Source organism: Phodopus roborovskii, unplaced genomic scaffold (assembly GCF_943737965.1).
Source record: "Phodopus roborovskii unplaced genomic scaffold, PHOROB, whole genome shotgun sequence".
NCBI lineage: Eukaryota > Metazoa > Chordata > Mammalia > Rodentia > Cricetidae > Phodopus > Phodopus roborovskii.
Genome location: NW_026126410.1, coordinates 31530176 through 31549675, shown reverse-complemented (window position 1 = coordinate 31549675; position 19500 = coordinate 31530176). Strand labels below are relative to the sequence as shown.

The 19500-nt window shown below is 34.9% G+C and overlaps 1 protein-coding gene across 1 annotated transcript in view; it reads right to left on the bottom strand.

Annotated features, from left to right (window-relative positions):
* Positions 1-19500, bottom strand: part of Cdh12 (cadherin 12) — a 263017-nt gene that overhangs the window by 63595 nt on the left and 179922 nt on the right. The window contains exon 4 of the mRNA XM_051182582.1: positions 13751-13918. Within this exon, the coding sequence (XP_051038539.1) occupies positions 13751-13918 (168 nt within the window). The remainder of the gene's footprint in view (positions 1-13750; positions 13919-19500) is intronic.

The window sequence follows — 19500 nt, the reverse complement described above, 5'->3', positions numbered from 1 at the left end:
TTTCAGCATTACAAGTATATAACATTGTATTTAATGCTCCATTTGTAGTAACTAAAAGAATAATTTAAAACATATCTATATGACCACAGAAACATGATCTGCCTACAACACTTTTTTGACATTGGAAATGTCAAAAAAAAAAAAAAAAAAAAAAAAAAAAAAAGAAAGAAAGAAAGAAAAGACTAATTCCAAAGATCTGTGGAACATAGATGAATTACATCATTTAATGATTGCCAATATGTTTCTCCTTCTACCAACTATGTATATTTAATATATGTAATGTATAACCTTTATTCCTGTTACAGAGTACTAAACATGATGGAGACCTTGGCAAGAGCTCAGAGCATCTCAAACACATCAATAACTTTCCATTGTTCATCAATTATACAGAATACATTTAATACTCCGCTGAAGTCTCCATTAAATATGTAAACATTTCATTTATTTGCTTTATCTGTGTAATCTTTGTCTGAGCTAATAAAGCAAGGCAGATTGGCAATTCTCAGGAATACATAATAATACTATAGCAAGCATATGGTAAAATAACTATAGTTTTCTTATAATTATTAATAAATTGAACACTTAATTGAATCACCTGTAAGAAATTAAAGAACTTTAAATTTTGTTGGGTATATTTATTTTTTCAAAGGTGCAGTCTCATAATTTTCCTCTTTGTGACATTATGGGGATAGTTAGAAAAAAATTGAAAATTTAACAATACCTGCCCATATCATATTTCAGTTAACTTTTAGAGCAAATTAAATAACCACTATTTACTGATTTCTTCTTCCTTTTGTATTTTTTAGAAACAGTCCCCAAGTCTTCATAGTTTTTTAAGTTGATGTTTTAAATGGTTTTCTTCTGTAATTCATATAATATAGACTAATCCCACATTTAATTTGGTAATTACTTACAAACATTTTTAGCTCTTTTCTTGTTCAATATTTGCACTGTTAGGTTGCTTATAATTCTGAATAGGGTGTTGCTTATATATTTCCTTATGGTTTTTAGCTGGCCTCATAATTTGGTAGTGTGTTTGTTCCTTACTAAATCTTAGAACACCCATCAGTACATGATACTGTTATTTTCATTTCACAACATACAAAGATTTGCTCCATGTTCTGGAAGAATGCACTTGTACATTTATATTATTTTCATATTTTTATCTTTGCTTTTATTGAAACTTGCATGATTTTTTATTAATTTGCAAAATATTCTCATCATACAGTAACAGCTTGAAAGAACAGATTAAAATTTCATTCCCTTTATATTGTACAAAACAAAAATTGCATGTGTTTTGTTCCTTTTGGCTAAATGAAACTTATAATCAAACTTCCTTGTTTACTTTATTGTTTTGTTTACTTATAGACCAAACTTAAATATAGAATCACAATCCATAATGGATAAATAGCAGTGTTATGAAAATTTTGTTTGTAGGATTAAAGATTGACACTATTATCATAAAATTACACATTGAAGTTGTAAGATGCTTCTATTTGTTACCCTTTGTATTACTTCACTATTCTTTTTTTGTTATTCTTTGACAAAATCTGATTAATTTTTTTCTGTTCCTTAGAGCTCATTTACAGGTTTTATGTGTTGCTTAAAAATTCTTCTTAGACTCAATTATATCTTTAAAGTTTGGTATTTTCATTATGTCTTGTTCATGTCTTTCCCAAAACATTATAGTAGCAGAAAAAAAGCTATTATTTTCTTACTATAATAATTTCTAGTTTTCTTGTTACAATCACTTTGAATCCAAAAGATCCCAGTGTCTTTTACTTTGCAATTAGCATTTCTTTCATATCTGTATTTACTTATATAAGCCAGAACATTTCACAGAGACCCTATGACATTGTCTTCTGCTTCAAGATATAACATATTATACAAGCCATTTTTCTAACATATTGCTATGTGTCGATCTTCCTTTGAAATAACACACATCAATACATAATTGTGCATGCCTATTTCAGCATTGCAGAATTCTATAAACAATTTTTCTGTACCCATATGCTCAATTATATAACAAGCTGGCCTTAAATATGATATGCTTGGCATGTATTGAAGATTTTAATAATATTCCTCCTTGTACTTGGAATACACTCTCTTCTTAACTTCTTTAAATTCCTCTGTGACATGCTAGAGAATTTCCCCTCAAATGCTCACTCTACACAAATATTTCCCTGATTGTCCCATTGAGATGCACTTACAGTTTCTTACTGATAAAAATGATTGATTCAAGAACTGTCTTACTTTTGAAATTAAATTTATTTTGTGGATGCATTAACCTGTTTACTATTGTGTGTTTTTCTATGTTTGAGAAGTGTGGTGATATATATTTTAATGCCTATCTTTTTGTCATCAACCTGGATTTCAGTATGTGTATATGCTTATGTACAAGCATATATAAAAATAAACATGCCTATATAATGTAATGTGTTGAGGAATATAGGATAGCTACTAATATGATTGTCATAGACTGTGGAGACAAAAATGAATATGTTTAAGTGAAACTTTGTAAATGATAACAATCAGAACATATTATCTTTTACTCTGAACACATTAAAATGTATCATAAACATCCAGTTCTGTTTTGTAATGAGTTATTTTTCTTCTTCCTTCATGTGAGTGAATAGTAATATTTTTTTCATTCAAAATTCTTCATCTCTCAATTTGAATTTAAAAACCACACTATTTCACTCATACATGAAATTAAAGAAATGATTATCTAGACTTTGATGAAACACTATGATTGTTATAAGAAATTTGAGAATGTAATAGAGATGGGCAAATATGAACTTTTTATGTTGTAGTTGATCATGTGTGTAACTTGGAAGACTCATAAATAAATATCATGAGTTTCAAATTTTCCTGGGCTAAATAATAAACACTGAGCAGAAAACACTGAACAAACAAGAATCACATAATTTAATTCTGTCTAACGTCTCATATATGAATTAAGAATGACAAAATGCCAAGACATTGAAGCTATTTCTCTATTTTTAAATAAATATAATATATACTCATAAGCTACCTGGTTTTATTTCATAAATATAATATTCATTATCTAGTAATTTTATTTGTTATTAAAGTAATGGAAATCAATATAGTTTTGAAGCTTATTGATTGATGGAATCCCCATATAGTTTTCTTTGGTTATGGGGAATAGTTTTGTAAAGAAAGAACTTTGGGAGATCCGCCTATATCTGCGGGTCCACTTGGAGTTCCTGTGGGCAAGATCCTTGAACCCAAATCCTGGCCTCTGCCAAAGAACGAGGTCTCAGCTGGAGAGCACAGTTTCCAGTGAGATCCCACTATCCTGCAAAACCTTCTCAAGTTCCAGCTCAGCCCTCCTCCTCTTCTGCCGGCTGCCAGCTATTGGCCAGAGGTGAGTCTGGGTCCAATCGGGGCTGCCTGCCTGTCCCCTACAACCTCTTTTCCCCCTTCCCCTGCATGAAATCCCTGGGTTGGCTCCGGACCCTGCTGTTCCTGTCTCAGGTCCCCAACGAGAGCACCCTTGGAGCTCTGAAACACCCCCACCCATCACCACCGCCAGCCTACCCCCCTACCCTGTGCTCTACCTCACCCACGGTCCTGCTGCTCTGGTTGAGCACTGGGACAGGGGGTGGAGCCAACAGTCCACCATACTTCTCCGAGCAACTCTGAACAAAGGAGACCTGACTATCCAAGCAGGACCACTCGTAATTTCCACCAGCTTGAACTCTGACCCTGTATCCAGTCCTCTGCTGGAGTCCCGGGTCCCTCCCAGAGATCCAGCTCTCTCTACGGGTCCACTCAGAGTTCCTGTAGGCAAGATCCTTGACCCACAAATCCTGGCCTCTGCCAAAGAACGAGATTTCAGTTGGAGAGCGCCAGTTTCCAGTGAGATCCCACTATCCTGCAAAACCTTCTCAAGTTCCAGCTCAGCCCTTGCCCACTTCCGCCAGCTATTGGCCAGAACTATTGGCCAGAGCTATTGGCCAGAGGACCACTGTGAGTACCTGCTGGCATCTTCTTCTGGATCCTCATCCTTGACCCCATTCCTGGATCACTGTCTGCAGAGACGCCTCCTAGAGAGCTTGGACCACACAGAGCTACAGATATTGAAACTCAGACCCACATAAGCCCATCGGGGAAGTACCATAGAGAGAGTGGGGAGATACCACCAACACCTACTAGAAGAAGCTATGGGAAGAAGGTAATACAAGAGAACACTTAACAACAGAAAGACACACATGACAACACCAGAATCTAGGGAATCTACACCAATTAGAATGGAACACAACAACAAAGCAGGGGAAGCAGAAGGGTGGTACGACTTAAAAATTACCATCATAAAAATGATAGAGGCCCTCAAAGAAGATGTGAGAAAATCCCTTAAAGAAATGGAGGGAAAAAACAAAAAAGTGGAAGAAATGAACAAATTCCTTAAGGAAAGTACAGAAAGCCAAGAAAAAACAATTAACCAGGTGAAGGAAATGGTTCAAGACCTGAAAACTGAAATTGAGAAAATAAAGGCAACACAAACGGAAGGAATGCTGGAAATTGAAAAGTTGGGCAAAATATCGGCAACTACGGACACAAGCATAACCAATAGAATTCAAGAGATGGAAGAGAGAATCTCAAGCAAAGAAGATAAACTAGAAGAAATAAACTCATTGACCAAAGAAAATCATAAATACAACAAATCCTTAACACAAAACATCCTGGAAATATGGGACACCATGAAAAGGCCAAACATAAGAATAATAGGCATAGAGGAAGGTGAGGAACCCCAGCTCAAAGGTGCCGAAAACATATTCAACAAAATCATCGAGGAAAACTTTCCAAATCTGAAGAAGGACATGCCCATGAAAGTACAAGAAGGATACCAAACCCCAAATAGGCTGGTCCAAAGAAAAAAGACCCCTCGACATATAATAATCAAAACACCTACCATTCAGAATAAAGAAGGAATATTAAGAGCAGCGAAGGAAAAAGGACAGGTAACATATAAAGGCAGACCTATCAAAATTACACCTGACTTCTCCATGGAAACCCTCAAGGCCAGAAGGTCCTGGATAGATGTTCTAAAAGTATTAAGAGAACACGGATGCTAGCCTAGGCTACTATAGCCAGCAAAACTCTCAATCATTATAGATGGAGAGAACAAGATATGTAATGACAAAACCAGATTTTCCCAATACTCATCTACAATTCCAACCCTACAGAAAGTATTGGAAGGAAAACTACAACCCAAGGAAGGTAACTGCACCCACAAAAATGTAGGCAACAGATAATCCAACTACACCAGAAAGCAAGGGTAAAGCAGAACTAATATATTCACAATACCACTGGCAACAACAAACCTAAATCAAACAAGCATCAACAATCAATGGTCCTTACTCACCTTCAGCATTAATGGTTTTAACTCACCTATAAAAAGACACAGGCTAACAGAATGAATACGAAGACAGAATCCATCCTTCTGCTGATACAAGAAACACTTCTAAGCTTCAAATATAGACATTACCTCAGGTTAAAGGGTTGGGAAAAGATTTTCCAATCAAATGGAAATACGAAGCAAGCAGGCATAGCTATCCTAATATTTAACAAGATAGACTTCAAACCAAAATTAATCAAAAGAGAGGAAGATAATCATTTCATAGTGCTGCTATGAACATAGTTGAACAGATGTCTTTGTTGCATGGATGTGAATCCTATGGGTATATGCCTAAGAGGGGGATTGCCAGGTCCTGTGGTAAACTAATTCTCATTTACCTGAGGAACCGCCATACTGATCTCCAAAATGGCTGTATGAGTTTGCACTCCCACCCGAAGTGGAGGAATGTTCCCCTTTCTCCACATCCTCTCCAACATGAGTCATCATTGGTGTTTCTAATTTTAGCCATTCTGGCAGGAGTAAGATGGTATCTCAAAGTTTTTTGATTTGCATTTCCCTGATAGCTAAGGATGAGGAGCATTTTCTTAAGTGTCCTTCAGCCTTTTTGATTTCCTCTATTGAGAATTCTTTCTTCAGTTCTGTACACCATTTTTAATAGGGTTATTTGGTGTTTTATTGACTGGTTTCCTGAGTTCTTTTTATATTTTGGAGATTAGCCCTTTGTCAGATATAGGATTGGTGAAAATCATTTCCCAGTCTGTGGGCTGCCGTTTGGTCTTGTCGACTGTGTCCTTTGCCTTACAGAAGCTTCTAAGTTTGAAGAGGTCCCATTTATTAATTGTTTCTCTCAGTGTCTGTGCCCCTGGAGTTATGTTCAGGATGCAGTCTCCTATACCAATTTGTTCAAGGGCACCTCCTACTTTCTCTTCTAAGAGGTTAAATGTGGCTGGATTGATGTTGAGGTCTTTGATCCATTTGGACTTGAGTTTTGTGCATGGCGACAGACATGGGTCTATCTGCAGTGTTCTACACACCCTCATCCAATTGTGACAGCACCATTTGTTGAAGATGCTGTCCTTGCCCCATTGTATAATTTTAGCTGTTTTGTCAAAAATCAGGTGTTCATAGGGTATGGGTTATTATTAATATTTTCAATTTGATTGCATTGGTCTACCAGTCTATTTCTATGCCAATACCAGGCTGTTTTCAGAACTATTGCTCTGTAGTAGAACGTAAAGTCAGGAATGCTTATGCCTCCTGAATTTCTTTTATTGTATAGGGTTGTTTTGTTCATCTCAAAAGAGATGAAGACAGTCATGTCATATTCTTTGCAGGAGAAATCCATCAACACAAAGTCTCACTTCTGAACATCTATGCCCCTAATACAAAGTCACCCACATTCATAAAAGAAACACTACTAAAACTCAAAGCTCTTATAAAACCTCACACACTTATAGGGGGAGACTTCAACACACCTCTCTCAACACTAGACAGGACCACAAATCAGAAACTCAACAAAGAAACAAAAGAACTAACAGAAGTTATGTCTCAACTGGAGTTAACATACATCTATAGAACATTCCATCCAAAGACAAAAGAACATACCTTCTTCTCTGCTCCACATGGAACCTTCTCTAAAATTGACCACATACTAGGTGGTATAACAAACCTCAACATATATAAGAGAATAGGAATAGTCCCCTGTATCTTATCGGACCACCATGCTTTAAAGTTGGAATTCAACAACAACACAAATAGCAGAAAACCTGCAAACTCATGGAAACTGAACAATGTACCATTGCACCACTGCTGGGTTAAAGAAGAAATAAAGCAAGAAATTAAAGACTTTCTAATATTCAACGAGAATGAGGATACAACATACCCGAACTTATGGGACACCTTGAAAGCAGTGCTACGAGGGAAGTTCATTGCATTAAGTGCCAATATGAAGAAAAAAGAGGATAGTCACATAAGAGAATTTACAGCCCAACTGAAAAACCTTAGAACAGAGAGAAGAGAATTCACCCTGCAGGAGTAGACACCAAGAAATAATCAACTTGAGGGCTGAAATCAATAAAATAGAAACCAGGAAAACAATACAAAAATCAATGTAACAAAGAGTAGGTTTTTTGAGAAAATCAACAAGATAGACAAACCTTTATCCAAATTAACAAAAAAGCAGATACAGATCATGTAAATTAACAAAATCAGTAACAAAATTGGGAACATAACAACAGACACAGAGGAAATCCAGACAATTTTCAGGTCATACTTTGAAAATCTGTATTCCACAAAAATAGAAAATTCGAAGGAAATGGACAAGTTTCTGGATAACTATCACTTACCAAAATTAAATCAAAAACAGACAAACAACTTAAACAGACCTATAACCTGCAATGAAATAGAAGCTGTCATCGAAAGACTTCCAACCAAAAAAAGTCCAGGGACAGATGGATTCAGTGCAGAATTCTACCAGACATTCAAGGAGGAACTAATACCACTACTCCTCAAACTGTTCCACAAAATAGAAACAGTAGGTTCATTGCCAAACTCTTTTTATGAGGCCACAATAACTTTGGTATCCAAACCTCGAAAAAAAAAAAAACACAACTAAGAAAGAAAACTACAGACCAATATCCCTGATGAACATCGATGTAAAAATACTCAATAAAATACTGGCAAACCGAATTCAAGATTACACCAGAGAAATCATCCACCATGACCAAGTAGGCTTCATTCCTGGAATGCAGGGATGGTTTAACATATGAAAATCTATCAACGTGATCCACCACATACACAAACAGAAAAAGAAACATCATATGATTATCTCCCTAGTTGCAGAAAAAGTCTTCGAAAAAATTCAACACCCTTTCATGATAAAGGTATTGGAGAGGTCAGGGATAACAGGAACATACCTAAACATAATAAGAGCAATATACAGCAAACCAACTGCCAACATCAAACTGAATGGAGAGAAACTGAAGCCAATTCCTCTAAAATCAGGAACAAGACAAGGCTGTCCTCTCTCTCCATATCTCTTCAATACCGTACTAGAAGTTCTAGCTAATGCTATAAGACAACAAAAGGAGATCAAGGGGATCCAAATTGGAAAGGAAGAAGTCAAACTGTCTCTATTTGCAGATGATATGATAGTTTATATAAGCTACCCAATAAACTCTACCAGGGAACTCCTACAGCTGATAAACACCTTCAGCAAACTAGCAGGTTGCAAGATAAACTCAAAAAAATCAGTAGCCCTACTTTTTTCAGACAACAAAGAGACAGAGAAAGAAATCAGAGAAACACCACCCTTTACGATAGGCACAAGCAACATAAAGTATCTTTGTTTAATGCTTACCAAACAAGTAGAAGACCTATATAATAAGAACTTTGTGACTCTAAAGAAAGAAATTAAAGAAGATACCAGAAAATGGAAAGATTTCCCATGCCCTTGGTTAGGTAGTATTAACATAGTAAAAATGGCAATATTACCAAAAGCAATCTACAGATTCAATGCCATCCCCATTAAAATCCCACCACAATTCTTCACCGACCTTGAAAGGATAATAATCAACTTTATATGGAAAAACAAAAGACCGAGGATAGCCAAAACAACCCTATACAAAAAAAAAAAAAAAAAAAAAAAAAAAAAAAAAAAAAACCTTCAGGAGGCATCACCATTCTTGACTTTAAGCTCCACTACAGAGATACAGTTCTGAAAACAGCCTGGTATTGGCTTAAAAATAAACAGGTAGACCAATGGAAACGAATTGAAAATACTGATATTAATCCACGCACCTATGAACACCTGATTTTTGACAAAACAGCTAAAATTATACAATGGGGCAAGGACAGCATCTTCAACAAATGGAGCTGGCACAATTGGATGAAGGTGTTTAGAAGACTGCAGATAGACCCATGTCTGTCACCATGCACAAAACTCAAGTCCAAATGGATCAAAGACCACAACATCAATCCAGCCACATTTAACCTCTTAGAAGAGAAATTAGGAGATACCCTTGAACAAATTGGTATAGGAGTCTGCTTCTTGAACATAACTCCAGGGGCACAGACACTGAAAGAAACAATTAATAAATGGGACCTCTTCAAACTTAGAAGCTTCTTTAAGGCAAAGGACACAGTCGACAAGACCAAACGGCAGCCCACAGACTGGGAAAGAATTTTCACCAATTCTATATCCGACAAAGGGCTGATCTCCAAAATACACAAAGAACTCAAGAAACTATTCAACAAAACACCAAATAACCCTATTAAAAATGGTGTACAGAACTGAAGAAAGAATTCTCAATAGAGGAAATCAAAAAGGCTGAAAGACACTTAAGAAATGATCTACATTTAGCCAGAATGGCTAAAATTAGAAACACCAGTGATGACTTATGTTGGAGAGGATGTGGAGAAAGTGGAACACTCCTCCATTGCAAACTCATACAGCTATTTTGGAAATAAGTATGGCGGTTCCTCAGGAAAATGGCAATTAGTTTACCATAGGACCCGGCAATCCCCCTCTTAGGCATATACCCAAGGGATTCACATCCATGCAACAAAGACATCTGTTCAACTATGTTCATAGCAGCACTATTTGTAATAGCAAGAACCTGGAAGCAACCTAGATGTCCCTCTATTGAAGAATGGTTAATGAAGATGTGGCACATCTACACAATGGAATACTACTATGTAGAAAAAAAATAATAGTATCTTGAAATTCACAGGCAAGTGGATGGCACTTGAAGAAACCATCCTGAATGAGGTAACCCAGTCACAAAAAGAGGAACACAGTATATACTCACTCATATATGGATTTTAGAACTAGATCAAATGATCACCAGCCTATAGTTCACACCACCAGAGGAACTAGGATACAAGGTGTATTCTAAGAGATTCATATAAAGTCCCTCACAGAACTGGGAAGGGACAAGTCTCCCAGAGCTCAGGTGAAGTGGGGGGGGGCAGCGAATGGAGAGAGAAGTAGGAGAAAATGAGGGGGAAGAAAGGAAAACATGTGCGACCAGGATGGTAGAGCATGGTTAGGAATAGAAGATAGGAAAGCAAGCGAGAGAGACAGAACAGAGATAGAGAACATAAAAGAGGAAGCCAATATTGGTTTGAAGATAAACTTGAACACAAAGAAAGGTCTAGAGAACTACAAGACTGCTCCCAACTCACAATCTCTACTTCCATGGAAAGGCTGTCATAAATGAGCTCAACAACTAACTTCTCCATGGAGCCCTCAACTAATGCCTGTTGAAAACAGGATCAAACACCCCTACATAAACACTGAGTTGAACTAGAACACAGATGCATATGGAGAGGACAAGATCATGTGGCAGAAACACATAGAGACAGCTTACCTGAACAAGGTGGAGCTAATGGCCACTAAAGTGATAGCTGGGAAGCCAGGCCCCCCTGAATATGGGTCTCCGACAGAAGGACTGAGCAGTATAAGAGACATCAGACAGTGGAGCCAGGATGTATCCCTGGTGCACAAAAGGACTTTGCGAACATATCCCCCATGGAGGGATAACTGCCTTAATCTAGAGACAGGAGAGAAACCCTAGTACCTACTTACAGGACCTGTCAGATCTACATGACCCCAACTGGATGGCATTCCCCTACATATGGAATTGGGGTGGGGGCATGGGAGGGGAGGGTGTTTAGAGTGCATGTGAGAGGGCAGAGAGGGAGGGAAGGAGGGAGGGAGGGATGGGGGGAGGGAGGGAGAGGGAACTGGGATCGACATGTAAAATAATAAATTAAATTAAAAAAAAAAAAGCTTTTACTCCAAATTACTTGAAGGACAAGTTACTGTGGAAAAGGATTTCTATTTTTCTTTCCACAGAAAATAAAAAGCTGTGGTTTCCTTGTAGACTAATGTGGTTTGATCACACCAGACCGCCTGAAACCGAGTACAAGGTGATCCTACATTCAAAACAGCTGGACAAAACAGCCCTACAGACTACAGCCAGGATATCTGAATCTTCTTGGAATCCCCCATGACAGCGCCCCTTACCAGCAGCAAACAGTTTGGAAAGAACGATGCCCAAATTCCCAAATATTGTGTATAAATGTTTGTTTTCATTTAATTGGACTTTGTTATATAAAATTAAATAAAATAATAAAAAAAGAAAGAACTTTGACTTTCTGTAACACTAAGTATCATGATTTATCATATAATAGTTGTATCTCCGAGTCAGCATTTCTAATTTTTTCTTGGGTATGTCTATAATAGTAATTTATCTAAAACAATGTTATAAACTGAATTTTTTAAGCTATTAAAGCTTGCCACATGCAAGAATAAAGGAGATAGAAGAAAGAAGGAAAGAAGAGGAAAGCAAGGGAAGAAGAAGGGAGGGATGCAGGAAAAGAGTAAAGAAGGGAAGGAAAGGAATGGAGGGAGGGAAGAAGGAGGGTTGGAAGGAAGGAAAGAAGGAAGAAAATGTGAAATGAAAAAGGAGACAGGGAATAAGGAATGAGGGAGGGAACAAAGGAATAGAGGAAGGAAGAAAGAAATGATAATTAAAAGCTCGCACTCATGGAAAAAGTACTAGAAAATATGACTATAAACTAGACAATCAAAGGCATTATAAGTTTCTCTTTTAATTCTGTGCTCTTTGTAGTAGCAGAGTAAGGTGAAAAAATATTCCATATTATAAATAATGACTTTTATGAATTATTTAATTTAACAATTTGAGTTACAGAAATTGTAACACAATTATCATGGATGGCATGGCATTTTGAAATATGTACACATAATGGATGGCTACATAGAACTAATTAACATGCATTAAAGTATGATGGTTTCTAATTGCCTTTCATAATATTTGATTATTAGACTTTTATGGATGGTGAATTGAAACCATTCCAAAAAGAAAATATACTCCAATTTTAAAAAGCAGTTTTATCTATTCTGTAAAATTCAGAAAAACAATAAAACGTCTAAATAGAGAAACAGCTCCAATTGTACATATTTTTTTAAGTAAACACACAATCACACTTAAATAAGAGGAAAAGTATTCTGATTCAATTTATTTTAAAACTAATCAGGCAAGTACCTCTAAAATGATTAAACCCTGTTTGCTCTAAAACAATAAATGGAGCCACCCAACCTTAGTATTCTATTTCTGTGAAACAGAAATAAACCTTGCAAATACATAAGAAAATGAAATAGTACCAACTGGTGTTAAATGTAACACTAAAAAGAAAACTGGATGAAGCCTGATTGAGAAGCATCGTTTTTTTTTTTTTTTCCTAAGAGAAACAGTTATTGAGAAGAAATAGGTGAGAATCATTCCAGCATCCTAGAAAGTAAAGCAATTTTCACCTATTGCAAATCTACAGTGAGATAAATATTAGATACAAGTGATGTCAATAATAACATCATCCCAAATACTAAATATCTAAAAATGGTTCAACAAATGCACTTGCTGTAATAAATCATAAAATCCACACAAAACAATTATATATTATAAAAAGTGTTATAACATACATTTAAGATTACGTCTTATTTCATGTTATTTGCATTTAAATAAATTTTTAGTTAACACACTATCAAGTTAGAACAATAACAGGCTGTTAAAGTGCAATTTTAGTTCATTTTAATAGTGTAATTATGATTAAACAATCAAAAACTAATTTATGTGTTGTATTTGTATAGTCTTCTCACAAATACAGCTGCCTTGGAGTCAGAGGAAGGACTAGACACTAGCTGACCAAAATTAACCACAGAGGTTTTGAAGGACTGAGGAGAGATAGGACAGGAAGTACTAAGGTGTGGCCGAGAAGGATCTCAGCCTTTTTGGAGGAAAGAACAGAGCAGGTAGAAGACTGGGTGCTTGTTTGCCTGTCTGATCCTTCAGGTTCTTACCCCGATATCAACTCCTTAATTTTTACTGATAAAGAGTAAGTAGATTAATGCTTCATCTATATTCATAACACTAAGCATGAATTCCTTTAAAATTTAAAGGCATATATATTTATATATTTAATATATATTTAAATATATATATATGTATATATATGTATATATATATATATGTATATACATCCATAATAATCTGCTTCATGAAGACCAGTGTTATTTGGAGATGTGTTTACTTTTTGCAGCATTAAGATATTACATGGTATATTATATTATATTTTATATTTTATTATCATCATTTAGAAGCCTGTTTTGTTTCTAATGAGAGACAGAAAGAGAGTGGGATCCAGTTGGGAGGCAAGATGGGGAGAAACTGGGGGGAACAGAGGGATGGGAACCATAATCATGATATATCATGAGTGAGAAAAAAATATGACATGGTAATATCTTTAGAAACGTTTGCAAATATGCTTAATATGTAGCTGACATACTTTTGGGGAATCGAGGTGGGTTGTCATTGACGTCAGTGAGGGTGATATTGACAATTGTTGTTCCAGCTAGGCCACCAAGTTGTCCTCCCATGTCCTTCGCTTGAATGAGGACCTGGTACTGTTCTTTGACTTCTCTGTCCATGTTAGGCAATGCTGTTCTAATAACACCTTTAGGGGAAAGCAATAATAGAGAATCAATGTCACTAACAGAATGTTTTCCTTAGTCCAATTAGATTGAGATAGAAAGGAGTTATGCCTAGATTTATTAGAAACAGAATATTAAATAGAATCTCCTATCAAAAAATAAAATAAACTACTCTAAAGTTGGAATGCGACTTTTTTTTTTTTTTTTTTGATTTTCATGGCCACTTCCTAAAATGTAGCTATGAGTAAAACAAGAAAATGACAGTGATTTCAAAATCAAGGTCATCTTTCCCCCAAGTAAATTGTTACACCCGATTTATGTATGGTTAATACTTTAAGATTAATTTATACACATTGAATAATTTAGGTAAACAAAGTGAGTTCAGTGTATAATTACAAAGACTATTATAATCTCCATTTTTTATTGTTTACAATAAAAATATACTTAATTTAAGTATACATAAAATATGCCACTTGCATAACATATCTGTTTTTTCTTTCAATAGTTTCGCAATTATGTTAACTGAAGATTTTTACCACCTCCCACTCTCTTAGCTGTCATCAGGCATTTCTGTGGAGTATCTGAGATTCCTTCCATCAAGATAATGTACTATCCAGGATAGTATCTTATGTTTAAAATTCATTCAGTAAGTGATTAAATAAATTAATAACTGGATGAATGAAATTGTTCTTGCAGTTTTGAATCTTATATAACATATACATATTTACATGTGGTTGTCTCTTTTAGTATCCATGTAAGGGAACTATTTTATATTTCTATTTATTCGTGGTAAAAAAAATGTAAGACTTTCAAAATCATTTGGAAGATGAATTATACATTTTATATCAATTCCAATAGCCACTTACAAGTTGTAACAGGTAGAGATTGAAGAACCGTTACTTTAAGCATGCATGTCTTTGTTGATGGTATGGCATATATTAAATAAAAAAGCTTGTATGAATAATAAATTATCAGCCATCAATACAGTATGAACTATTCAAATCAGTATTCCAGCATATACTCATATATCTGTGCTTGCTACCATCTACTTACCCATTGCTATATTTTTGCTAATGCATATTGAACTGCAATATGATATTTCGTCTGGCACTTGGCAGGAAATAGTTACAGAAAAGACATCCATCATTTTGGGTTCTAATGCTTTATTCATGAATTGGTACTGACACCATTTTGATCCAATCTGTCTTCTCTTCATCACAGACTTCTGATACTTTCTTTTGACTGTTTCCAAAGCTAAGACTTTTAAACTGTACATCTCAGTGTTGTTGCCTTATATGACTTATACTATGGCAGCTATGTGATAGGCAATGTTCACATTTTCTAGATAAATCATTGGTTTTGATACTTGTGATCTGTTGTCTCATCATATCATTGACCATATATGATTTTTTTACTCAATTCAGTATATAAACAATACTTTATTGTCAATCTATGTATAGTTTTTACTCTAGACCATTTTATTCATCTCCCAGGATGAAAACTTTATATAACAGAGACAAAAGAAAATGAATAGGAACAAGAGAAGGGTCTGGGACATGGAGATGAAAGAGAACGAAAGAAAACTAAAAAGTTAAGGAATATCATTTCAGGGCTTTTATCTGTGGCTTACTTCTTTCTATTAATAAAGCTATATTTTGGTTCATTGAAGACAAATATACTTATGATGTCCACTTTGTTGTCAATGTATTTAACAGAAGTTCTCATTTATTGGTTATAATGCCATAATCAGATTGTATATTACAAATGAATGTTCATAAAAAGTAATAATTAGGTACTGTGAAGGTGACTCAGTTGGAAAAGAGTTTTCCATCCAGCCTGGTCTTAATCCCCTTTGGTCATCACTCCTCCCTCTCTGTAACTAGAAGCCAGGAGGAGTTCAGCTCAGTGTTTAGCTTGGGTGTCTTCTCCTGTTTCCATCAGCTATTGGATGAAGTCTCTAGGATGTCATACAATGTAGTCATCAATCTCATTAGGGAAGAACAATTAAGATAGCCTCTCCACTATTGCTTAGGTTGTTAGTTGGGGTCATCCTTGTAGATCTCTGGACATTTCCCTAGTGGCAGATTTTTTTTAAACCTATAATGGCTCCCTCTATTATAGTATCTCTTTTCTTGTTCTCCTATATTCTTTTCCTAAATCAATCTTCCTGCTCCATCATGTCCACCTCTCCCATCCTCTTCCACCCTAACTCCCTCTTGCCTCCCCGGAAAGATCTTCCAAGCTCTTGGATAGGTAAAATCAACATAGTAAAAATGGCTATAATTTTTCTTTTCACATTTTGATATGATACATGCATGGTTGCTTGTTGCAACTATTGGAGGATGTTCTTCTGTGTGTTGTTGTTGTTATTATTATTATTATTATTATTTTGTGTCTCTTATAGTTTGATGAGAGAAACACTTATTCACCAGTAGGCAGGAAGTATAGACAGGGTTACCCAAGAATAATTCTGGGGAGAGGACACACACAGAGAGAGAGAGACACTGGAGAAACAAACACCATAATACTACTGGGAGTAGGACTTCAGACATTCTCTGATAAGCCAAGACCGCATGGAAACATTTAGATTAACAAAAATAGTTTAATAATTGAGAAAGAGCTAGCCTATAAGAAACCTGAACCATTGTCCAAAGGGTTTAAAGATAACATAAGCCTCTGTGCATTTATTTGGAATTAAATGACTATGAGACTTGGTGGGACAGAAACTCTGTCTTCTTTAATTGTTATCGTGAAAATTTAGAATCATCCCAGAAGAGATTCTAGTTAAGGAATTATTCACATTAGTCTGGTGTGTAGACATGCCTATACTGCTTTGCCTTGAATACTAATTGCCCCAGCTTACAGTGGGTGGCTCCTTCCACAGAGAATTCCTGGAATGTCAGAAGCTAGCAGAGCATCAGTAGAGAGAAAGGAAGCAAGGATATATGCCTTTGTTCTCTCTTTGAGAATGTACATGTGATACCTTAATGGCCTGGCTTGGCTTAGTCACAGCCATAATCTAGAAATGTAAAACAAATAAATATTCTTCAGTTGGTTCTGATCAAGATATTTTGTCACATAAAAGGATATTAAACTAAAACAAGTTTTAAATATAGCATTTTACTTTTATATAAACATAAAATGTGACATATAATTGCATCATAATTTAAAGTTCACCTTTAATTTTTACTTAAAAAATTAAGGAAAGAAATGAATATATATATAACTACTTCTTGGTTAAAGCAAATAAGTTGAAAATAGAACTTTTATAATTTTTATCGGTTTATTTTACTGCCTGTCTTATTTTACCTTATTGTCTATTTATAGTTTATTAAATTTTACACTAATCCACTGATAAAGTAGAGTTAGGAATGCATAACAAACAGCAATATTATCACAGAAATCATTTGCATATTCCCATTTCAACTGAGTAAATAATTAGTATATTTACTTATTCTAAATGTTTATGCATCAAAAGTTTTTATGATGCTCTTCTGTTAATAATTATTTTAGATGGACTCAACACTGAAATAATAAAATTTTAGACAATAATGGTTTTCATGTATTTTATTTAATAACAGCAAACTGAATCATAAAAGGAAGCTATGCAGCTGAAATAAATGGAGACTATTTCTGAGAAACTGCAATTATCCTTGATTTTTTTATTTTCTCTTATCTACCACAAGGTGATAAATTTGACAAAAAGTCTTCTTAATGGTTTTTGTGCATGAAGAACTGGTTTTCATTCTATTAATGAAGTGCCTCGTCACCCACACTTTTCCTGTGTATCAGTCTGTGGCGTTGTTAGAGCAAGACTTCTGTCTCCACTGAAAATCAATGATTCTGAAATCTATTATGTAGCTGATGCCAGAAGAGACTCACCTTTACGGCGAAAGAACAAGCTTTATTTGAAATTATGAATACAAGATTACATAGCAGTGAAGCACATACATTTTCAACTGTGAAATAATACTTTTCATATACATTAGAATTTAACTACCATTCAAATTAACAAGTAAAGCAGAGGTTTCACATTTTATTCCTATAATTTTTTGTGTGATTTTATATTGGAGAACCATCATTTTAGCATATTTAATAGGCTAAAATTAACATTTCTCTCTATTTTTAGTCAGATGATTCTCTCCCTATTAAGATGTCAGTCTTCCCTGGAATCAGATTATGAGTTTGTGAAGTTACCTATTCTGTAGAATTCATCATCACAATGTGCACTCTCTTCTCCACCTACCACTATGCAAACCAAGTTTGCTTTGTGCTTGTCTTTGTGTCTCTGCAGAGTGTTCTTTAGGGAATAAAAGAAGTTAAACAACAGATTACATCAGTGCTTTCATTTATGGTCACGGTTTTCATTAAGGTAAAGTTGAAAGAGTCTATAAATCTATAACAAGATATACCAAATAGGGAGGGTTTCTATGAAAAGTCAGGGAAACTTCACAAAAGTTTGCCTCATTGTCAAATTTCATGTCATCCCTCTTGCTCTCTTTCTGTGAAACTTTGTGAACTCTACATTCACAAAATAACTAACTGAATCACTTTCCTTTTCAACTTTTTTTTTTTTTGTCTACATATATGTGTGATTTTCCCCTTACTTGAGTTTCAGTAAATGTCTTAAAACAATGTTTCCCTGTGTCTTTCTTTACTTTCCCTCATATTTCTTGAATAAATAATTTGGAAACATTATTTCTACAGCAAATAATCATTTAAATATTTGGCATTCTGGCTTTTAATTTACATCACTCTGTCAAACTGAAAGAGAGTAACTCTTTTAGATCGTTTTCAGCTCACACGTTCTTCTTGAAACGTTTTTTTTTACAGTGCAGGAGTGAGAAGAATGAGAATTAGACTTTCTGTCAAGCCTGATGACTTTAGTTTAATCCCTGAGTACCAGGTTTTAAAAGAAGAAAACCCAGTTATTCCCACAAACTTTTCACAGACTTCCACACACATACACACACACACACACACACACATACACTGCACATCAAAGAAAATAATGCTATCATAAAAAATTTTTCTAAAAATTTGTACTTTGAGAATTTCAAATATTTGGGATTCATCAAAGCATATTGTGTGTGTGCATGAAATTGTCAAAGCAAATAAAATATAATGAACTTACTTGAAGATATAAATTTAGATTTTTCATTTGAGCAAGGATGTTAGCAATGGGTATGCAAAAAGGATGGGAAAAGCCCAAGTATTACATTTATTGTTGAGGGAAGGTAGGAGAAAGGTTGTTTATCCAGGGAAGAGCACACTTATTGGTTGTCCAATGCCAAATGATCAGCATGATAACATACATATAAGTAAGACTATTTGGAGTGTATTGATTGGAGTGTATTGAGGAACACATATGCATTTACATATTTGCATCTGCCTACAATGGTATATGGGAAGATTCATGGCAGAAAAAGGAAAGGGAGAAATGTTTTAATTGTATTATAATATAAAAAAATAAGGAACATTTGATATTAATTTGAAAGTACTCTTTCTAGCATGTTGAGAATTTTTACATAATGCTAAGATAGCATATTTATTTTGAAATCTGCTTTAACTTACAATGAATAATTTATTTAATTACTGCCATTCT